The sequence below is a fragment of the Tupaia chinensis genome, unplaced genomic scaffold (assembly GCF_000334495.1).
Source record: "Tupaia chinensis unplaced genomic scaffold, TupChi_1.0 Scaffold000050_1, whole genome shotgun sequence".
Taxonomy (NCBI): Eukaryota; Metazoa; Chordata; class Mammalia; order Scandentia; family Tupaiidae; genus Tupaia; species Tupaia belangeri.
Genome location: NW_006159508.1, coordinates 738,409 through 762,772, shown reverse-complemented (window position 1 = coordinate 762,772; position 24,364 = coordinate 738,409). Strand labels below are relative to the sequence as shown.

Here is a 24,364-nt window from a genome sequence, read left to right as displayed (position 1 = left end):
CCGATTTTAAACAAAGACACTAATATAACCCACTGCTAGGAAAACTATGAATAACATTATCCTGAGTTCAAGGACCATGCAGCAGTGGGAATTAAAACATGATTAATTCAAGTACTGGGTAAATTGGACTTCAAGTATCTCAACCAGCTCTCTTCACCGGACATGTTTTAATCCATTAATGTTGCTAAACAAAAACAGAATGGGTGATTATTAAGAATAGAGTTTCTTGGGACCAACAGTTAGTGTAATGGCTATGTCGCTGGACTCCTACGTAGTCAACTGTGGTTCTAGTCCCAAACCCGGTGGCTTAAGCTCACGCCAGGCACGTGTGCATGCGTGCCCATGATCCCGATAGGAGAATGGAGGAGAAGGGATTGCAGCGTGGCCATCCCCCCTGGGGGGTGATTTCTCACTTTCTGTCTCTCTGTCTCTGTAGCAAGAGCACATGCCCTGTAGCAAAAACTGCTCCAAAAAAAATAAATAAATAAGAATAGAGTATCTTTGGCTCACAATTCCAGTGGCTAGAAAGACCAAAGCATGGGACCCACATCAGGTTACCTCGGGTGCTACATTACAATATGGCTGACAAGCAGAGTAAGGCAGGCATGTGTTAAAAGAGAAGAAACAGAATCACCCACTTCCTCGGTTTGTCTCATCCACACCTCCAGCTGATTGGATAGTACTCTCCCATTACACCTCACCTCTGAAAGGCCTCATTACCTCCCAAAGTCATCATACTCGGGACCACACTTCCCGAACATGATCTTTGGGGGACAAACCATTGTCCAAAACATAGAGACATACCAAGGACAAACTTTGAAAAACCAAATCAGAATATTCTGCCTTTCCTTGGGTCATAACTTCCCAATCTCATTATAAAAAAAATGTACACTTTTAGACCCAGTCACATTTCACTGGTAGTAAGAGTGCTACTATGTGGTACTGGAAGCCATATGGGAAGGCTTCAGGTTCATGTCTTGAGTCTTGTTTTTATATGCTGGGCACATCCATGATACTGTCACTGCAGGCTCTAGGGAGGATCATGGTATGAGGACCCTTATGAAAATGTCTGTCTCCTCTCTCTCTCTCTCTCTCTCTCTCTCTCTCTCTCTCTCTCTCTCTCTCTCTGTCCCTCCCCTCTCCCTCTCTTGTTTCTGAAGGAAATAAATAAACTTTTAAAAAAAAAAAGTTACTACTTTATGATTAAAATGAATCTTTTGCCCTTTCTTTTGTCTCTAGTAGCATTCAACAGATTCTGGCCAGTCCCAAATCATTTTCATTTAGTCTTTGTCTAATTTTTTTGGTGCCCTCTACTTACCAGAGATAGGAACGTAGACGTAAAGTATGCTTTTAGAAGGACACTGCTAAATATATACTAAGTTCATTGGTATATTACATTCTGCTTTTGCCTTCCATTGTTTTTGACAGTTGATATGTAAAACGTTGGCAGTGCCCCTAGCCCCTCTGCTCCCTCCCCTGGCAGTGAGCAGCTAGCCCAGGAACCATCCTATGTAGCAATTGCTAGACCAACCAACAGAACCTCCACAACAGTGTCCCTCAGCAGAGAGGAAGTCCTAGAACTTTGGAAGGAATAGATGTGGACTTCTACAGAAGCTGATGTCTAAATACCAAAGGCCTGAGCAAGAAGTCCCTCCCTTCCATGTGACTCCTCAGTCAACAAAACCCTATCACAGGCAGTTTGTCTGGAAGTTCCAGAGGTAAGGGAACCAGAGATGGGGTCTCTTCATGTCACAGATAGTAGTTTTTCAAAGATGATAATGTTCATCCTATTTGAATCTGAGAGAAATTAGGCTATTTTGCTCAACATCCTCAGTCTGAAAGATAAGGACGATTATAGGACTGGAGTTTGTCTTACCTATGTGCATGGCCTTTTCTGTCTGGGGTTTAGCTTAATGACCTTCACACAGAGAGAGCCAACTGTGAGCTTCTCCTTGTTAATGGACTCTTGTGTACATTAACATTTTCTCAGCACCCACTAGCTTCTCCTGGAGTGAAAGCTACATGGTGGTTCTGGAAGTAATCTTCCTCACATGGTGAGTGAGTATTAACTCCCCAAAGGCCTCGCCTTCACCCTCCTTGTTTACTTTAAGATTAACATGGTCAAGGCTTTCTTAACACATTTTGGCTTTGTACCAAAGAGAAGATGCTCCAGAGCCCAGGCATCTTACAGAAACATGAAATGGATGTTTTGCTGCTTAACGCATCAGGAGCTCTTGGTGAGAGAGGCTAAAATCAGAATTTTCTTTCCACGATCTCTTTCGTCCTGGGGCATTTTCTATTACCTCTAGAAAGTGGAGAAGAGATGGCCAGGCTCCTCTATCCCTTGGGGACTCTAGTACTTTTAACTATATTTCCCTTTGCTCATGTGCCAAAGGAGTGTCTACAAACAGCAACTGAGCCAGTGTCACAGGGACTCTGTGTGATTCCTTCAACATAGACAGTGTGTGGGCTGAGTTTTTGTCAGGGACTTGCCCCTGCACATGGCTTCTCATCTGCACTTGCACATGAGCTTGGGTTAGGGGCATTTCAATCACCTGCTGTCACAGTGCTAGGCTGTCTGGTTCCATTCTCCCCTCCAGTCTCATGATGTCACCTGAGGGCCTTTCAGCAGGTTGCTAGGGCTTCTTTCTTCCTTGGTTTTCATGTAGCAGGTTCCAGGGATTTCTGAATAAAGCAGAGCAGATTGCTCATCGTCTTACCCTTCACTTTCACAGAGGAATATGATGACAAGCAGCCACTGACCAGCAAAGAGGAAGAGGAGAGGCGCATTGCAGAAATGGGGCGACCAATCCTGGGAGAACACACCAAGTTGGAAGTGATTATTGAAGAATCCTATGAGTTCAAGGTACGCTCAGAAACACTGCCCACCAGGGAGGCCAGGCCCACCTTGGGACCACACCTATTCATAGTGTTGGCCTAAGCTATTGCTTAAGATCCACCTGAAAAGAGAGGTAGATATAATTTCAAAAACTAGCTCTTTGACAGAAGCCTTCAGAGCCAAATTGGAATTATAGATTTAGTAAGGAAACAAGGGGTCCTATAAAACAGTGTCAGAACCAGGCTCTGGCAGGTGGCATCTGACACTAGGCAGAGTCAGAAGTGCTCCAAAGGGAAGGCATCTAAGGGGATAACAAAGTGGATTTTATTTACTTTATTTTAGTTTTTAGAGAGATTTTTGCTACAAGGTATGTGCCAGAGAGACAGAGAGAGACAGAAAGTGAGAAATCACCCCCCATTGGGCATGTCCACACCTCAGTCCCCTCTCTTTTACTCTCATCTCATGATTTGGGGCACACATGTTCACGCACCTGGTGTGAGTTTCAAGCCACAGGGTCTGGAACTCTAACCACCCTTAGCCATGTAACCATTATGCCATCTGCTGGTCCCACAAGGTGGATTCTAAAGGGCTCTTACAAGTGAAAGAAACCAAGCTCTCTTTGAAAAAGCTAATAAATCAGTCAGAAAGAAAGCATTCACAGTATTTAAATTAAGAGGCTTTTGTTTTGGAAGGGTGCTCCCTATGGGACACCTCACTGAGAAGCTCTCGTTTATATTTACTCATCCTCTTCAGATTCGAGGACATTTTAGCACAGTCAACATAATGAAGGTATAGTGCCTGCAATCAGAGAGTTTATAGTGGAGCTGATACAACTGAATTCCAAATTTTCAGAAGTTATTGATTTAGAAGTTGGTCTTTGAGAGTGCTTCAGACTTTGAGATGAAGCTCCCTGTCAATCTTCAACTGCCTCTTCTCCCCTACTCCACCTCCCATGTCTTCTCACCCACACCATTCTAACATCTGAGAAGACTAAGTTCTGTAGTGGCATATGGAAAGGTGTATTTTCCTCTCTTGCCTTCCAGAGTTACAAACCCAGAGCACATCAGTAGTTTTCTCCATTTATTTTTCCAAAGGATATTCTGCTCCTGTTGAAAAGCCAGAATGTATTTTCCAAAAGGAAGAATCAGGCCATCAATTAGAAGCCTCAGTATCTTATTTGTATTTTTCATAATAGTGGACTGTTTTCCTCCAGCTGGGCCCATTGTTTTGTTTTTTTTTTTTTTAATTTAGTTCACAAATTCAGGTAACTGATAGGAGCCAGGTGGAAAGCAAAATGACTTTACAATTAAAGTAGAATTTTTAAAAGATAAAAATGCAATTAAACTTTCCTTTCAGGCCACTGAAAAATCTGTTAACTCTTCTTTCATTGTCTCAGAGAAGGCCAGGGTAAAGAATAGCAACAGGGCTTTCTAGGCAGATCTTGACCATCAGAGCCTATCCGTAGTATGATCTCAAACCTGGTTTGTTACACACCCATGAATGGAACAAGCATGTATTCCCTATAATTCCAAAGGTATAGGAATCTTGACTGTCCCTGTGAACCAATGTCCAGATGTGTCCAATCTAAATCTTCTTTAAGCATTTTCATTCGATCTGTAATCAGAGGTGGTTGTGTCCCTCGCTGCAGCAGATTCTATAGGTTGGCATTTTTGGAACAAGCTTGCCTTATACCCATTTCGGGGTTTTCATGGGGAACTATGTGTTCTCTCCCTTATGAGACAACCCCCAACCTTCCTTTTCCATGCAAATATGATGGAAAGAGCAATCATAGTAATGTCCCTTAAGTACTGGGTTGGGTGAGGCAGGGCACAGTCTTCCATAAGGTATAGCTTTCTTGGGTCCAAAGACTTCCTTGATAACTACTACAATGATCTGAGTATTTGAAAGTCCCCAAGTCTCTTAAGTCCAGTTGTTTGAGGTATTTATCTATCCTTCTAGAACAGCTTTAATAGCTGTTCTTTTTTTTTCTCTTTTAGAGAGAGATTTTTTTTTGCTATAGGGCACATGTGCTTGCCAGAGAGAAAGAGAGAAAAAATCTCTTCTCCTCCAGTCTCTTCTTGGGATTTTGAGCATATACACACATTAGGTCCAGAACTTGAACTGTGGTTGGCCATGTAGGAGTCCAGTAATCTAACCACTATACCTGTGTTCATATACTAAAAAAAATTGGAACGATGTAACCACAATACCATTTGTTCTTCTTAAAGTTCATATATACAGTTACTATCAGCACCTAAAGGGCATCTTGGGAGTATATTTCTGAAGTGCTCTCAATTATCAATTTTGATACTATTTATTTAAGAAATTTATTTTTCTAGAACATATCATTTTAAATAACTTGTCAAAGCTCCCAGAACTACATTTGTGATCCACATCCAGGTGGATCTGCTCCCAATGCTCTGCTTTGTCCATCAAGTTCTTGCTTAGTGTGGCATGACCAACAGTATGGCCTTTCCAATACCCAATGCTCAGAATGAGATTTTCACGATCTCTTTAAAAAAGTCTATTGTAGTAAACAGCTAGTCATTGGCATTTAGTAACCATTCAGGTAAATAGAGTTGGCGATGTCTGAATTCAGATGTCTGAACTTCTAATTCATCTTTACTTACTCCCCTTTCTGTCATAGATCAAGGCAGAACATAAATGTAAGTTAAGTCCTAGAAGAACCCTGGCTATACTATAATCCCCCATGGGTAACAGGAACTAAAGTTGAAAATCTAACATGGATTTTAAACATATCAATGTTAGATTTTATTTATCTTTAAAATGTGTTGTTTAGTAGATATTTCTTGAGGAAAGTCTGTGTTCAACTGTTTATCACCCAGGTGATGGGGTTTTCTGCCATGGAATAAGCTCAAAGAACTTTAGAGAGAACTGCCCCATATTTCCATTCCACTCAGGAAAAATCTAGGTCATTTCTTGATACATTTTACACAACACTTGGAATTGGCATAAACCAAGGTGCTCACAGTGCTTAATGAGATGTGGCTGAGTTGTGAAAGAAAAGACAGAGACTTGTTATGTGCTTCAAGTTATGGTGGCCAAGAGGGTGACAGTTACAACTTCTATCAGGGGCACCAGCATTTCAGGACACAAGACTAAAAGCTGAAAGCTCACCACCAGGACATGCAATTCAGTCAAGAAAAATGTTGCAAATACAGAGTGAGCCAGTTGGAGATGGGCCCTTTCCTGTTTGTTGTCTTCTCAATGTTTTAAGTCAGTTTCAATGATTCTTTTTGAACTAACATGCTTAATATTATGATTTGGCTCTGGATTTGCATACAAGCCCCTCAAATCACGTTTCACTTACACCCAGTTAGCTGATAATGTGCTGTATCTCAGGCCATAGTCAATTCAGTACACTGCATTAAACATGTACAGATTTTGACCAAAGACAAGTAATGTGTATTTTCTGCCTCTTTGCAATTAGTGGCAATTCGAAGATGCTCTGACAGTAAGTGTGGATGTTTGGTAGCCTAGTCGATGTGGTAGTATCTCTGGGAAGAGCAGCCTCGATGCTCTGGAAATGACCCTTCTCCCTGTAGTTGCCATGATTCGTGGTAGTGCTTTGGGTGCATCTGCTTACTTAGTTTTCTTGTGAATGCTTGGCTTCTCCTGTTGTTACATAAACTGGATTTCGAAAGCTAGAGAGTATAAATTGTACAAAACTAAGTGCTTAAAAAGTTCTAAAAGAAAAAAAAACGAAGGACATACAGTTGAGTTGTGGTGGTGCAAAGAGGAGGGTAGTGACTGAGCCCACATGGGAAATCTGTCTTTGGTTTCTGGCCCAATCTAACAGGCTGGACACAGTGGCGTGTGCCTGTGGTCCTAGCTAACTGGGAGGAAGTGGCAGGATAATCTCAGCATCACAAGACTCTGCCAAAAATATCCTAGTTTTCTTTCTCTCTCTTCCTCTCTTTTTCTTGAAAAAATAATAATAAATAGCATGCAGCACAGTGCTAACAAAGCAAGGGAAATTCAGTGCGAGGTAAATTGAAGTGTGCCTTCAACCACAGGCACTACCTTTGTCCTATCTTTTCTTGTCTTATTAGCAATACAAAGAGGGTGAGAGTTGAATTCTGAAACAGCAGTGAGGCTCTCCAAAGCAATAGCCAAAGAAAAATCCATTTATTGATGATTATGCTGCAAACAACCCTGAGACTCTGCTGTCTGGTTACATTTCATTGATGAACAAAAGAACAATAATAATAGTTTTTTGTTTCATAATCTGTCACTTCCATTTATTCATAGATATGTAGTGCTGAGCAGAGCATATATTAATTCAGTTGCAGACAGTGCACTCACTATAGATGAAGCCAGTAAAGAAGCAAGTTCATAAAGCATTCAAAAGGAATGGATGGGTGTTTGCAACATCTGCTATGCTAGACACTGGGGCTATTCTTCATTGGCCATTAGTGAAGGGAGCTTGTGTTTGCTACAAAGAAGTTTCCATTTCAGAATGTTTCCAAGTAAAGACCATGCTTGTTTGCATAATCATAATAGTGTTTGATGTCAATACTGTTGTTCTAGGCCTAACATCTGCTACTCTTTATATAACTCTGAGGTTTCAAAATCAACAAGGTCTTAGATTTCCCAGAGGCCTTAACAAACCCAGGAGTTATTATCTTATTCTTATCAACCTTTCTAGAGTACTGTGGACAAACTCATTAAGAAGACAAACCTGGCCCTTGTGGTTGGGACAAACAGCTGGAGAGAACAGTTCATTGAAGCTATCACTGTCAGTGCTGGTGAGTACCTTTCTCTATATGTTCTAAGTAAAAATGGCCGAATCTGAACATAGTTTTCCTACTGTGGCCTACTTGGTCCATGGCAAAGTACTAAAGGGCATTTGTGGTAAAATTTAAAAAGAAAGAAATGTATTTGTCTGTATGCACATTCTAGAGACTAATTTAGACTATCTAGGTGGAACAAATGTCTTCAAACATGGCATTCTTCTCCATCTATAGTGCATTTTCTCTCTGGAAATAGGGTCAATTTAAAGCCTTTGTAGCTCTAATTCACTGGTAACCAGTCCTAAGAGTTTGACTGGAAAATTCTCTGAAAACAACGTGAAGAGGTTACATGAAGATTAGAAAGAAAGCAGCAAAGTCATAAGTGGAAAAGGAAGCCATTAAGACGCTTTGCCACTACCATCTGCATCATCTTACACTCTCTTCAGCAATATTTAAGAAATAAGTGTTTGTACTGGCTCTAGAAATGGAAATACAGTAATATTCCATTTCTTCCTATACAAGCAAAACGCAAAGTTTTATTTAGGAAAATCTTAAATGAAATACTTAGCAGATTTAAAGAATCAGATAACTAAGGGAATTAAATACATAAAGAAGTATCTCCTTGGCTCAACCTAGTGGCACAGTCAGTAGCTAAACTACAGTGCTGGAAGCACAGGGCCATCCTGGATTCGGATCCCCAGTCTGGGCAGCCTGAAACACACTGAGCATGCATGTGGACGTCCAAGATCCTGACAAGCTAGTGAGCTGAGGAAAGGGTATCATGGCATGACAAGATCCTGTTGAGGGTGCTTCTCTCTCTCAACCCTCTCTCCCCCTGCCCTTCTTAAGCTCTCTGTCTCTCCATCTCATGTATGCAAACATGCATCATGAATTTTAAAAAGAAGCATCTCCTTCCTGTCTTGTCAAATCTTGTCCATTTTCTGTGTAATTGTACAAAGATGGAAGAAAGTCTCTCGAAGGTTCATGAATCCTGGGATATTTTTTGTTACTTCTTCTGCTTCATCTTCATTATTCTTTTCCTTTAAGAATCTCTGTATGTTCATCTTTTACCACTGCAGCTAATGAACAAAGGTGGAGATTTCTAACTAGTGATTCCCAAGCTGTAAAATATGGAAACAGCATCACTAGCAATTGGGCCATCACTTCTAACACAACCCCCTCTTTACAATCTGCCATAGGATAATTTGACAGAGCTTCTAAGTGCTGTGGGAACAGAAGGTGGTAAAAAATGTTGTGCCTGTTTATTATTAGTGCTGTTTATAATCATGCTTTAGTTTCTTGCAATTGAGCACGCGATGGGAATGTATGAACATTAAATGGTGGATAACTGTTTAGTGGAGTAGATTTGGAAATTGCACTTAAATTCTAACAGAGAAAGGAGAAAAAAGCTACCTCTTTATTGCTTATGGTTTTTTTTTAATAAATCTAAAATTAGCATCTGAAGCATGAGCTATACTCCTTCACAGAGAGAACTAAACAGAAAAAAATAATGAAATAATGGTTTGAATAAAAAACTACTGTGAAACCAGTAGTTAAAAAAAAAAAAGGTTTGAAAATGAATGAATTGTTTTATGGTCTTTGATATGTCAGAATTGAACCATTTAAAGATTTAAAGCAACATAAACTCTGTAGTGAGTCGTTCCTCGTGGTTTTCAGGTTCCTTTAAGTGCAGATATATGAGCATTTGTGTAATGGCTGTGGGCTAGCCATCACTCATTCATTTTTCTGTGTCAGTCATTGTTCTTGGTAAACGTAAATGACAGTGAATTAAAGAGACAAATTCTCTTCCCTATGCAGAGCTTACATTTTAGTGAAGGTGATGGCAAATAAGACGAACTAGTTAAGTTGTATGTCTGATAACGAGTGCATCATGGAGAAAAATAAGGCTGTGGAGGGAGACACGAAGTGTGCATAGGGGCTGCAGTTTTAGATGCCAGTGTGACATCATCAGTAGACTTTTTTTTTTGAGAAATTTTTGTTATATGGAACATGTGCTTGCTAAAGAGACAAAGAGAGACAGAAAGTGAGAAGTCCACCCCCTAACCCCTCCACCGAGGAAGGATGGCCATGCCTCAGTCCCTTCTCCATTCTCCTCTCAGAATTTTTGGCACACACGTGCGCACACGCACCCAGCACGAGTTTCAAACCACTGCGTCCAAGACTAGAACCACAGTTGACCACATGGGAGCCCACTGCCTTAACCACTATGCCACCTGCTGGCCCCATCAATAGACATATTAAGGCCAACTTTGTTCCTCTAGCAGTGAAGTGTTGATTCATTTGCATATGTCTGTAACTCTCAGGGACAAAGACAACCCCTTTATTACCATTCTATGGGAATGAACAGACCAGATTTAAATAGTAAACAAGATTTTGTTGTCAGTAAGGCTGACATTGTGTCTTTGATTCTGGTTAGAACATATATTCAGAAAAAAACCCTATAATGATGTTAATACTTCTGTACTTGAAAGATACAGATTTGGATTTGCAGACATTTTCATATGTTATGTTGAGTTAAATCTTCTCAAAACTCCATGAGATAGGTAATATGAGCATCTTGACTTTACACAGGAAGAATTTGAGTCTCAGGGAGGCAACAGGCTTTGGAACACAATTCAGACCCTTGATCTACGGAGTACTAGTGAGAGAAAGTCCAAGCCATGTGGTGCAAGTGGTAGAGTGCCACTGCATGATACTGGGACCATATGGGAAGCCCTGGGTTCAGATCCCAGGGTGACCTGAACCTGCCAGTTGTTCCCTTGATCCAAGATGGCTAGAAGGTTTGGGGGAACAGGTATCACAGAATGATTAGACCATATCCAAGGTATCTGTGTGCGTGTTCTCTCTCTCTCTCTCTCGCTCTCTCTCGCTCTCTCTCTCTCTCCCTCTTTCTCTCTCTCTTGAAGTACATTTAAGGAAAAAAGAGAGAGAGAGAAATTTCAAAGTGAGCAAAATTGCCCCCCACCTCTGTCTCATTTACAAAGACAGTCTGCATGTCTACTGGTACCATGGTATCATCATTCCATGACTATTTCCTGCCCAAATATTTTGAAGAACTGTTAACAAATGAAATACAAAACCTTTTGAGTATTCTTATCTGTTATACAAAATATTGTGTTTTATGTTTTTTAATGATTACTTGGGAATACAGTAAAAATTGCCTAGAAATTTATACACTGCTGGGTAAATTGACCTTATTTATAATTTTGAGAAAAAAAAATCAGAAAAGAAAACTCATATTTTATAGGCACTAAATCATATTAAATTACAGGAAAGGCAGTTTAAGAAGCTCAATATTTGTCATTATGATTAAATTTAAGCACCTAATAGATGTTGATATTCTTAAATTTTACACAGACAATAAAATTCATAAAGCATCACTTATTGAAGACAGAATCTCATTGGATTTTAAGTTTCCATGGCTAAATACTTGAGAATCAGAACAATTTGCTTTATTAAAAATATCAAATTGCTTTTAAAGGGCTCTACTGAGAGCTTTTTTTCCTATGCAATTTTCTGTGCAAAATTGAGTCTATATATCTTGATGAATAAAAAGCATCATTTCATAAATAGGATTTTTCTTCTCTTTCTCACTAACTGTATTCAAATTAGTTTCAGGAAACCCTCCTGACAGGCTTTCTGTTGCCCTTCTTTTTCTGATTTTCATAGCTCAGAATCTGGGCCTAAGACCATTATGTTTCTGTGAACAGAGTTCTTATAGTTCAAGATTTGGAGAGTTAAGGGACTTATGCATCTCCAGAGATTAGGAAGGGATTAAACAGTTGTATTCTAGCGTTTCTCCTTCTGTTGCTTTCTGGTTTGAATACCAGGAGGTCTGTCATGCTGCAGTTAAATGGCTGTCAAAAACTTGCAGGACAAGTCCAGTACTATAAGGTACTTTTAAGATGTGTCAACACATGCACTTCTAAAGAAGTTAGCATTCACTATCTGTCCAGACTGAATATTCCCCAATTCCCTCTTCTTTTAATATCTCCCCCAGTGTAGAATAATGGGTTGACTTTAAGAAGCTATGTGCCACCTGGAATACAGGAAACAGGTATGTCAGAGAAGAGGGTAAACATTAGCTGGATTAAGAGAACCAGAGTGTCAGTGACAATTCCACAGTCATCATTTCGTTGTTCCTGACAATAGCCTTCAGCCAAGGAAAGGTGAAGGAGAGAGTGATTGCAAGGTTTTGATTGGAAAGAGGTATTGGTTTATGTTCCAGCCCTTCAATGAACTCCCTGGGTAACATGGGGTGGGCTTCACCTCAAGAGCTGTTTATTCATATGTAAAGTGTCTCACTCATAGAGTTGCTGTAAGGATTAATTAAGACAATATACATTTTTGTGAAGGCCATCTGTACATTTGAATACCAACGTTTATAGGTTGAGAACCAAGTCATAATGAAGAGTCTACCATAAAATATAAGCAAATTTTTGGCTGGGTGGAAGAAAATACACTACTTGATTTTTTTGTTTCTTCTGAGCCTCCCAAACCAACATGGTTCAGAAATGCTGCTATCATCCACACATACTCTGTGGATTAAGTGTTCTCAATTAAATTGAATTGTTTAATATTAAAAACTACCAACTCAGTGGTGCCCTTAAACAGTAATTTACTTAAATTATTGTCAACCTGAAAACTGAACCACTCCGAAAGTTCTAAATAACAAAAATGGTGCCTCAAATGTTAATTTCAAGGGCTTGCCACACAATCTAGGTGAAATAAGAATCTTTCTAGCATATCCTCTGTTATGAACCTCAATACTGTGGGGAAATTCTCAGTACTTAATGTGTTAACCCTGGGTCATCTGAACATCCCACTTAAGCAATTAAAAAAAAAAAAATCCTGTTAGCTCAGGTTTGAAACAACCTCAGTGTGACTATAAGACACCTAAAAAAGAGAAAGGATGTTAAGGATCGGATGTCCTCATTTTGCCCTTGTTTCTTGTGTGACTATAACAATTCTTAATTATCCTTTGTCTAAAATCATAAGCTAAGATTCATAAAAAGGATGCTGATTTCATGAGAAAAAATAGATTCAACTGTTTTTTGAAAGTCTGTCAATGGGACCAGCCAATGGTGTAATGGTTACATCGCTGGACTCCCATGTAGTCGACCATGGTTTGAGTCCTGGACTTGGCAGCTTAAAACTCACACTGGACGTGTGTGCAGGCATGCCCAAAATCCTGAGAGGAGAAGGGATTGCGGTGTGGCCGTTGCCCCAGGGGGTGATTCCTCATTTTCTGTCTTTCTGTCTCTGTCTCTCTGGTGAGCACATGCACCTTATAGAAAAAAAAAAAAAAAACCTCTCTTTAAAATAAAAAAAGAAAAAGAAAGAAAGTCCATCAAAGACCTACATATGAAGTTCTGGCCCACTTTTTGCTTAAATATTACTGTCTACTGTATGTACAGTGCTTTGTATATATTATTTCTCTTCCTTACTGCTATTCCCTGAGCTAAGTACTTCTTGTCCTACGTTTACAATTGAGGATCCTGAGGTGCGCAGCAGTTGTAGAACTTGTTTAGGGTCACAGAACTAGCAAGTGGCCACTGGAATATGAGATGCCATTAAAACCAGTAAATGTTCAGCTCACCCTTAGTTGTCCCTTTAACAACTTTAGTTCAGGTCTTAAGTGGTCAAATTTCAGATGAGTTAATACGGAATGAAAGAGATGACATTAATTAGTCTTTTAAGTTCTCAGAAAATCATGGTGAACTTAAGAGTTTGGAAATAATTATACAAACCTGGGACAGAGATGCAGTAGGTCTGAAAAGAATAGAACAAATTCTGGAAAGTGGAAAAGATGGGCCACTCTTAGAAAGTCCAAGTTTAACCCACTGGTGAGGAATTCAGAGAGATTTTCTAATTATGTTGTGTGATCTTACAGTTGGATTTATATTTACTGCTAGAAATGATGTCAAACCTTCTGAAACAAAATGGATTCAATACCTAGCCTTTTCTACAAACCCCAGATCTTTTCCTGTGATATCATTAGTTATCTAGGTAGGTTTTCTCATGCTTAGAATAATTGACATGCCTGAACAAATAGAAATAAAAATTCAATAGCACTGATCTGAGGACTGGAATTCAAATGGTGTAATAGCCACTAACTATTTATGTGGCTCTAGAGAAGTCCTCTACCCTCATCTGTGAGTGAAAAGGAGTGGAAGACTACCTTGTGAGTTGTCTTTGGGACACAAAAATACAAAAGGGTTTCCTAAAGAATTTCCATGATCCTACTATTTGAAATGTAAGTTTTGCACTGTACTCAAGATAGTAACTGCCTTATAGAGTCTAAGTTAAATAAATAGTGTAATTACAACTTGGAAAAAGCTCATTTAAGACATCTAATCCTTGGGACACATTGTTTAATGGTCAAAGTAAGCAAATTCAGTAGCGATTATTCCATGCTTAAAAATTAGATATCGGGAGGACCAGCGGATGGTGTAATGGTTATGTTGCTAGATTCCTATGTAGTCAACTGCAGTTTGAGTCCTGTTCCTGGCAGGTTAAAACTCATGCCAGGTGCATTTACATGCAGGCCCGCAATCCCAAGAGGAGAAGGAAGAGAAGGAATTGCAGCATGCCTATCCCCCCCCCCCGGGAGGGAGTAACTTCTTGCTTTCTGTCTCTGTCCCTCTGGCAAGCACACACACCCTACAGAGAAAAATATATCTCTCTCTCTCAAAATAAATAAGTAAATAAAAAGGAAATATATATATATATATATATCAAGAGGAGAATGGAAGAGAAGGGATTGCAAGATGGCTACCCTTTCTGGGGGAGGGGTGGTTTTCATTTTGTCTCTCTGTCTCTCTCCATGGAGCACACACAACCTATGGCAAAAACCTAAAAAAAAAAAAAAAAAAAATAAAATGCACAATGAGGGGGCCAGCAGATGGCATAGCAGTTACGTCACTGGACTCCCATATGGCCACCCATGGTTCGAGTCCCAGACCTGGTGGCTTGATCTCATGCCAGGTGTGTGTGTGTGTGCACGTGTGCCCAAGATCCTAGGAGGAAAATGGAGGAGAAGGGATTGCAGCACGGCCATCACCCTTGAGGGATGATTTCTCACTTCATCTCTCACCATCTTGTCTCTCTCTCTCTGGCAAGTACGTGCACCCTAAGGCAAAAACCTCTAAAATACAGACAATGAATGCCAGCCACGTAGCATGGTGGTTAAGGTTCTGGATTCCACAAGGACAATTTCACAGTTCAAGTCCTGGACCTAGTGGTTTGAAAATCATGCTGGGCATGTATGCAAGTGTGCCCGAAGTCCCAAGAGGATAATGTAGGAGAAGGGACTGCGGCATGGCCATCCCCCAGAGGGTGATTTTTTCACTTTTCCTCCCTCTTTCTCTCTCTAGCAAGCACACATACCCTGTGGCAAAAACTAAAAAAAAAAAAAAAAAAAAAAAGTTGCCAGCAAGTAAATCATTACTTTCCTTTTAGAGTCCCTTGCAAAATCGCCTTCACTGAAGTATAATTTAGTTATAACTTCAATTCTTACCTTTAAATTATAGCATTGGAAAGGTATTACTTTATATTTTATTAAACCCTAGTTAACATTCACAATGTCACTCAATATACTTAGAAGAAAGAAAACATGATAAATTCCTATTTTACTTTAGGGAAAAGAATTTTGTTTTCCCAGTTAGTTAATTTGTATAATCTCTGCAATTAGAAAATCATAACTATATAATTCAGTATTTTCTTAAACTTTCTTTGGCCATCAGAAAATTTAGTGAATTTTTTGGCCTAACTTTCGAAATTCACTTAACTCAGGTGCCTAAAAGCATGATTTCTTTCTGTGGTCTTCAGACTTTTTTGTCCTATTTTATCTTAAAGTACCTTACGCTCTATTAATAGTTACAAATCTGTTCGTGTCCTTTTAGAAGCAGGAAAAATCTAAATTTGAAAAAAATTAAACAACATCAAATCTGTCTTGTTCACTATTTCTTTAACACCTAAGAAATAGTGCTTGGCAATGATAAGACTTTGTTGAATAAAGAATGCCTGAATTGATGTGTGAATTAATATTTTCCAATCCACATATAAGCGGATTGCAAGCTTGTTTCTACTATATCGTACTGTTGTGTCTGATCTAGAAAAATAATCTGTATAAATACGCATATACACTCACACACAGATATGCCATATTTCAAAGAATTTGGGACATATGTAGTCCCTATATAAAAATCTCTATACATATGACATGTTGATGCGCACATGCACAGATTTGTGCACATAAAGTATATTTGTGTGTGCAAATTGGATAAATGCAAATGCATGGTTAAAATTATATTTTCTGTCAATGTTCTTAGTGGAATTTTACTGTTGCATAGCTGATAATTATAATCTTGATAAAGAGGAAAAACAGAAGATATAAAAAAAGGTCAAAAGTAAGTTCCAGAAAGAAAGCTATTTATAGGAAATATTTTAGGATCAGACAGGTAGGTAAGCAAAGCAAATGTAGGTTATCGATTTGTTTATTTGTTTTGTTTTTTTTAGAGAGATTTTTGCTATAGGGCATGTGAGCTTGCCAGAGAGACAGCGAGACAGGAAGTGAGAAATCACTGCCCAGGAGGGATAGCCACGCTGCAATCCCTTCTCCTCCATTCTCCTCTCGGGATCTTGGGCATGGAAGCACACACACCCATTGTGAGTTTTAAGCTGCTGGGTCTGGGACTCGAACCCTGGTGGTCAACTCTGTGGGAGTCCAGCAATGTAACCATTATGCCATCTGCTGATCCCTACTATGTATCAATTTTAAAATGTCAGTAGTAGCAGAATAAAATGTTAAATCAGGTAACTTCAACTCCCAGTTTCAGAACAAGGCAGGCCAGCTACACAGAGATAGGAATACGAGAGGGCAAGAGAAAGAAGCAATTATTTTCTGGCCCCTGGATATGTTTTAGATGATATTTCTGAAAAGAATCTTGGCTTATTGGGCTGTTTTTCTCTTAAATTGCTTATTACAAAATCTTGAGAAAGATTTTGTATCAAAAGGCTCCAATATGATTCAGCGCTCTTATTTGTAAGCTTGAAGTCACGTCTCTAATGCGGCTTTTGTCTGGAGAGGCAGCAGCTCAGCTCAGCAAACAATGCACCATCACTGGATCCAGTAGCTCTTTTGTTGGCATCGGCTGCTGTGATGTGAATACAGTTTTCTGTTGTTGCTTACAAGTCAATGCAGAGGCATGGGGGCACCTTTCTTCCCCAGGCAGGAGCCTTTGTACACTGTTTTCAGGGCGGTAAACATTGCAGCATAATCCAAAGAAGAGGAAAGAGAAAACATAGACAACCCCACCACACATACACATTCCCCCATAGACGAAGAGGAGCTCCAGAAAAGTGACTCGCAGCATTAATTCTTGCTGTTCACAGCCTGCTCTCTTGATAGAGAACTTGTCATTCTGACTCCTACAATGAAAAGCCACTTACCTGAACCAGCTATGACACATGCACCAACGTGTTCCCCCCATGCATCTTCCCTGCCTTGCCTTTGCCTGATCACATCAGGCTGGGAGTTGGATCTTATGTCCTGTTGGAGCACCTTATGTCAGAATCCCAGCATAAGCTAGAAAGGAGCTTACTGATCATCTATTCCAACCACACTGCCCAGTTTTTTGTTGTTGTTGTTGTTGTTTTTTGTTTGTTTGGTTGGTTGTTTTTTCTTTTGAGATGTTTTTGCTATAGGGTGAATGTGCTCACCAGAAAGACAGAGAGAGACAGAAAGCGAGAAATCACCCCTCAGGGAGGATGGACATCCCTTCTCCTCCATTCTCCTCTCAGGATCTTGGGCACGCACGCACATGCACCTGGCATGAGTTTAAGCCACCGGTCCGAGACTCTAACCACAGTCAACAACATGGGTCACCTGGCATATAGCCATTATGCCAACTGCTGGTCCCATGACCACTTTTTTTTTTTTTTTTTTTTTTTTTTTTAATGAAAAAGAACCTGAAGTCAGAGAGGGAGTGCGCTCCAGGGTCACACAGAACCCGATTTAGAACCCAAAGCTCTTAGCACTCTATAGAGCATTGGTCCCATTTTTCTTTTAGACTTATGGAACCAATGCCTTAGCCCTCAGACATTCCATGTCTAAACCTAATGTTACCGAAAGATTTGTGGGCTTTGTGGTTGACTTGACACCTTAGGATTAGGCAAAGCAAAGATTGGAATGTTGCTGCTAAAGAACACCTTAGCAGCACAGAGTAAGTGAATGTCCTCACCATTGGTGCATAGTTGTTTGTGTTCACACAAAACTCACAGCAGCCCAATGACTAGGTGTTCTTGAACCCATTTACAAAATGGGAGACAGGAGTTGAGATTCATGTTCTAGTCCGTGGGTTCTGATTCTAAGGTCAATTCTCTTCCTATCTTGTCACAGTTGGGTCTCCCAGAGTTTCATGCCTGTAGGCCACAGGCTTATTTTTATTCCTGATACTCTTGTTTGAAGCAAGCTGGTCCCTCTGCCTAGAATACTTTCCCTTCATTACTGCCTGTTTCTCCTCATTAAGGTCTGAGCTCACAGGTTACCTGTTCAGAGGGGTTTCTCAACCCCTCAGTCCAACCCCATAGTCCTTCTGTGTTACATTCCCTGACTTCACTGTCTTGTCATCTACATGAGTATCTGAAGTGATCGTGTTTGTTCAGTTGTTTTGCTTGATTACTATTTCCCTTGCAAGAACGAAAGTTCCATGAGATCACAGATCTTTCTTGTCTACATTTCCAATGCCTGGATCTGTGCCTGACACAGAAATTATTAATAGTTACTAAAGAAATGAATGGTCTTAATAAAGCCTCTCTTTCAGCCACTCCATTTTCTTTGAAAATTTTTCTGGAACTCCACATTAAGGGAGTTAGCCTGGGCTTATAGTGAAAACAGTAACCTAATGGATTTTTTTTTCTTTTTTTTTTGGAGAGGTTTTTGCTATAGGGCGCATGTGCTCGCCAGACAGACGGAAACAGAGAGACAGAAAGCAGGAAATCACCTCCCAGTGTGGATGGCCATGCCGCAATCCCTTCTCCTCCATTCTCCTCTCGGGATCTTGGGCACTCACACACACGTGCCTGGCGTGAGTTTAAGCCACCAGGTCTAGGACTTGAACCGCGGACAACTACGTGGGAGTCCAGCGACATAGCCATTACGCTAACTGCTGGTCCCAACCTGATGGATTTTTAAAGTTTGAACCTGTAAATTGATTAGCACTTGCACCATTTTTTGACTAAATAAGGAAGACAGGTCAGAGATTTACTGATAGAGAGAGATATTTCATTTGTACTGAAAAAAAATTTCACAAGAGTATGATGCAGGGTTATTATTCATAAGGGACTAGAAAGCCAAGGCAGACTCAAACAAAATTGTCAACATGCATCTTAGCCAACGGACCCTCTAAAGAAAGTATTCATGAGCAGCGAGAAATGCTCCACCCCAATTTCACTTCTGAGCTAACCCATCCTCCCCTGCCAAAACTGCATTTAATGTATACATATGCATACAATTTGGCCTAAAAGTCTCATTTATCTTTTCAATAAAACAAGAGGAAAAGTTCATTTTGGCTATGCCCATTTTCCAGAAAGAGAAACAGGAACACACAGAATCTGTGAGTTACCCAAGAACAAGTAAATCAAGGAAACTTCCTCGTTGTCAGCAGAGGGCCTGATTTACTAGGATCTCATTGAAAATCACAACAGAGAGAAGGAAATAGAAGCAAGCAGATGAGGTGTGCCCTGAGCAATTGCAATCACTTTGCATTGTGCAAACTGAGGCCATGATTAGACTCTTAGACACTTAACTTGCATCATTGCTTTTTCCAGCCAGTCAACTCACAAACCCAGTGATTAGAACAAGGGAACTCATAAACCCCATAATCGGAACAAAGTCATTTCAGGTGATCCTAAATTGAGGAAAACAACCACAAGGGAAGGTTATTGTCTTTGCTGACAGACTAGAGTCCTTCCTACTTGCTACCTAGAGAGATAAGTGTTTGCCAGTAAAATGAGACTCCCGTTTCCAAATGGGGCCGATATAAACCACTAATAAGAGATCTGACCAAAGATTTAGGGAAAATAAGACTCCTTAGGAAGAACGAAGTTGGCCATTCATTCTCTGAAAGAGCAGCTTGATATCACATATATTCTATCATGTACAGAGAGTTAAATTAAGAGGAATAGTTATTTCCTAATTACACTTTTCATAAAACAATGCTTAATAAGCTTAGATCTTAGGAAAAAAATTTTGCTGTGAAAGCCACAGAGATGTTTCTCTATGGAAACTGTGGGTTAAGTAATTGCAGTCAGGCAATAGAAGACATTTCAGATCTCCAAGTAAGTCATTTACATTCTCTGAGTCTTGAGTTATTCTCAACAATGGAGAAAATGATACCTATTTTCGCAGGTTCCTGGGAAGATGAAGAACAATTAGGATGTGTATTTATGTATAGGTGTGTATTTACCTCTAAGCATGAAAGTAAGTGCTCTATAAGTGAACCTAAATTCATGGCATAATCATAGCCAGCATCTAACAGAAATCTGGGTAGTCTTGATGCCCCTCTGCCTGTGGGGCAGTCTTTGGTATATATTTATTCTTTTTCCAAATTTTAACATTTTCCTAGGACATCACATTGATATGGTTGTTGAAAATTATGGAGTTATTACTGCCGGAACAGTTCCTCCAAGGCTCAGCTTCTCGCACGCCAGGAGGCTAATTTAGACACAGCTGCTGATATTTACAAAGTATCACCAGAGCCCTCAGGCCAGTCTTAGAACCTGGTGTGCCCACATACTACCCACTGTAACTAAACCATCTAAACTAGCAGGAGGCATCTACACTTGCTGAGTATCAGTGCGACTTGTGGAAGATTATTACTTAGGCACTCTGATCTGCAGGAAATATATCTCTCTATTGCAAGAGTCTAGAATTGTCAACCTGACCATTAATAAAGGGGGTGAAAAAAACCTCCAAATTTCAAGATTTTTACCTGACATTGAATTATCTAGGGGAAAAAAAATCCATGTTTAGGGCAAAGACACACATGACTAATTATGTCAAGCTGTAATCATTTCGGAGTACTCAATTCACATAGAAGAATTCTTTAAAGAGAGAGGCTAAAGCAGTTGAATTTCAGCTTTAAACAGATTCATTTTGGTAATAATCAAACTTGCATGGAGGTAGCACTCCTTACTGGATCGATTTTTCATTTTGACAGTAGCTACATTTGCTGAGAAATGTATCTGTCACATTAAATATTTTTTGTGCTGTGTTAACCATCCTAACGAGGTCCCTAGTGGCCTAGCTGGTAAGCATTCTATTCTTTGTAAAAAGATTTATAGCAACTTTGAACTCAAATTTTATATACATTGATAGTGATGTTAAATGCCTTTATTAGGAGAAGTAGAGACAATTGGGGTCTCTAATAGTAAATCACACATTCCTATCCATATGGATGCCCAGGCATAGTAGATTCTATGTGTGGGGTCTTCATATCAATTTGGATCCCCATTAGTTGGCAAGACCTTTCCGTACAATGGGCTTCCTCTCAGCCTCTGGCTGCGTGGGACTAGGGCAGAAATCAACAGGAGGGCTCACACAGTCCTCGGGGACACCTGGCCACACACAAAAAAAATTTTTTTTTTAATTCAAATACATCTGGAAGAAGATTTAAAGTAAACAAGTTCTTATAAAAAGCTGGTTTAAGGGGCTAGCAGGTGGCGTAGTGGTAAGGTGTTGAACTCCCATATGGCTAACTATAGTTGGAGTCCCAAATCCAGTGGCATCAAACTCACTCTGGCATGCATGTGTGCATGTATGCCCAAAATCCCAAGAGGAGGATGGAAGAGAAGGGAATGCAGAGTGGCCATCCCCCCCACCCCCGGTGGGTTATTTCTCAATTTTTCTCTCCCTGTCTCTCTGTGTCTTGGGCAAGCACACAAAAATCTCTCTTAAAAAAAAAGAAAAAAAAAAAAAGCTGGTTTAATGCCAAGGTAACATTTTCTTTTTTATATCAAGTTATACATGGACTGAAAATAAAAACAGTAAGTAAAGACTTCTCTTAAAGAGCCAAATAAGGATAAAAAAAGAAAGGTCGTACATGTGACTCCCCCCCCACATAAAAACAAACAAACAAAAATCAATTAACCAGTATGAGAATGGAAGTCATGACATAGAAATGGCATTGGTACAGTGAGTTGTTGTCACCGATGTATAAGAAAGCTCCATGTATGGCACCAGAAGCCGCCCAATGGGTACACTAATGGAAGTAAATATGTCCAGAATAAGAATGGTGAAAGACTTCCCTCTGCAGGTGAGCTAAGTGTATTTTGGCATTGGATTGGGCTTCAAGCATCATATTTAAATAAAACACAAAGCATATAACTAACTTTGAGGGCACTCAGAAGACTAGGACCAATCTGACAAAGGGCTTGGAGAGAGGACTGAGGGTGAAATGAAAGTGGAGCAGGATTGGACTCCTTCCATATAGCCAAGAAGTTGGGGCCTCATAGCTTATGCTAACAACCCACTGTTAAAACCTGAGTATGTGAGATCAAGAATTCACTAACAGCAGCCACGCTCAAGTGTAGCACAGGTGACCATTTGGCAGAGAGAATTTAAAAGAATTCACACTAAACAGGAGGTTGGGGTTAGTGTGCTGGGTAAGGTGTCTCAATTCTGCATGGCCAATGGTGAGGTTCAAGTTCTGGACCTGGAGTCTTGAGAAACATTCTGGGTGCATGTATGCGTGTGCCCAAAATTCCCGAAAGAAGACATAGGAAAGGGATTTCCATGTGACCATCCACATGGGGGTGGGGGAGTGGAGGATTCTTTCTCACTTTCTTATCTCTGTGTCTCTTTCTGGCAGTGCACATGCCCTCTAGGAAATTAAAAAAAAAAAAATGTTGAATTTGGCAATTTCAAAAATCTCCCTGATGTTTTAAGTTCAAGTATTTTCTAACCCACATGTTTCAATTGGTAGAAACAAACGGTCTGCAGTTTTTTTTCTGTGCTTTGGCAATTCATGATCTAGAAATTTGAGAAAATCATGATTTTAGATTTTTGATTCTGATAAGGAAATATCTTCCATATAAACTTAGGGAAAAAATGTTGACATCATCTACTTTGCATCAAAGAATGTGTAACTACTTCCCACCAATTGGGTTATAGGGAAATGTTAATTACACTTCTTCAAAATCCAGGACAAGAGGTAAATTGCTTGAGAGTGAATCTCTGAGTTACTGGATTTAGTAGTTATAGAATCATTAAGCATGGGAAGACATGATCGTTGTGTTTTTTACTAGAAATAAGATACAAACACATAAAAGAGGAAAGAGAGAAGAAGTTTGAAATCACTGTGTGAACAAGACAGTAAAAGCCACTGGGTTTAACTTAAGTCTCTATACGTTAAGCATGAACATGCATGCATACATACAGATACAAAGAGCAAAAGAAGTAAGAAAATAACATTTCTCCAATAGAATTACAGTTCTCAGTTTTTTCCTCTTAAAATAAGGGAGGGGTGAATTAATTCGATGATTGCTAAGATTTCTTTCACCTTTTGCCTTTTGTAATTCTGTCAGAACATTAAAAGCGAAAGAAAATGGAAATATATGACAGAAAAGTAGAACTTGATTTGTAATCGTTGTATACCAAGTTCCAAAAGAAATATGTGATAGTTCAGGAGGAGAGAGCCTACTGAATATGGAAGAGGAATTAAAAGCTACTTCTTTAGATTAACAGACACATTTATTTATTCTCCTGACTGCTTTATATTACAGTCTTGTAATGATGTAGACCAGTTTCCCAAATTCTAGAGTGGAGAGCTAGATGCAAACCAGGATGCTTGATTCCAAACTGGATGGTTGCCCTTTGGCAACTAGAAATAGAAGTAAGAACTTGTCACTTTCTAAAGTAGAGATTCTTTAAATTCTTCAACCTTCAAAAAGAGGAGCCTCCCATCCTCCCATTTGCCACAACATGGAGGAAGCCGGGAGACATCATGCTAAAAGAAATAAGCCAGACACAGAACAAAAACTAGTGCATGATCTTAATTATAGAGGAATTAAAGAAAGCGAGGGAGCTCAGATGCACAGAGTTAGAGAAAGGCAGAGTGGTTACCTCTAACAGTAGGGTTAGCAGGAGAAGAGAAAGTGGGGAGTCATAGTCAAAGACTACAGAACAGCAGATATGTTGGATGAACAAGTCGATAGATCTAATGTATTGATACAACACAAAGAGTAAAGTTAACAACATTGTACTGTATAGGGATTTCTGTTCAATAACTAGATTTTATCTGCTCTTATCAGAAAAAAATGTAAGTGAAATGATAGGTATGTTAATCTGTTTCCCTATTCATTTTACTATTTCTGTGTATCCCAGACTGGCCAGTTAGTCCGTTGGTTAGACCATGGTGCTAACATGTATCTCATAACATCATGTGGTAAACCTCAAAAATACACAATAACATTCATTTAAAATTTTTTTTAAATATATAAAGTAGAGATTCCAAAAGTCATGATGTATTTTTCTGTTTTTCTATGCAAAAATGCATCATGACTTTTCTGATGACTGGATAGTTAATAACCGTGATCCCTTCCCTTTGCTTATGGTACTGCTTCCTGTATTCTTGGTCCCCAGGGACTTAAGAAAGAACATACAGCTTGGGACCAGCAGATGGCGAAATGGTTACATCACTGGGCTCCCACATAGTCAGCCGTGGTTCGAATACCAGACACAGCGGCT

At 39.6% G+C, this 24,364-nt stretch overlaps 1 protein-coding gene across 12 annotated transcripts in view; it reads left to right on the top strand.

Moving 5' to 3' along the window:
• Window positions 1-24,364, top strand: part of SLC8A1 (solute carrier family 8 member A1) — a 441,932-nt gene that overhangs the window by 387,544 nt on the left and 30,024 nt on the right. For all 12 annotated transcript variants that reach the window (XM_006141300.1, XM_006141298.1, XM_027775240.1 and 9 more), the window contains 2 exons: window positions 2,736-2,866; window positions 7,509-7,608. In XM_006141300.1, the coding sequence (XP_006141362.1) occupies window positions 2,736-2,866; window positions 7,509-7,608 (231 nt within the window). The remainder of the gene's footprint in view (window positions 1-2,735; window positions 2,867-7,508; window positions 7,609-24,364) is intronic.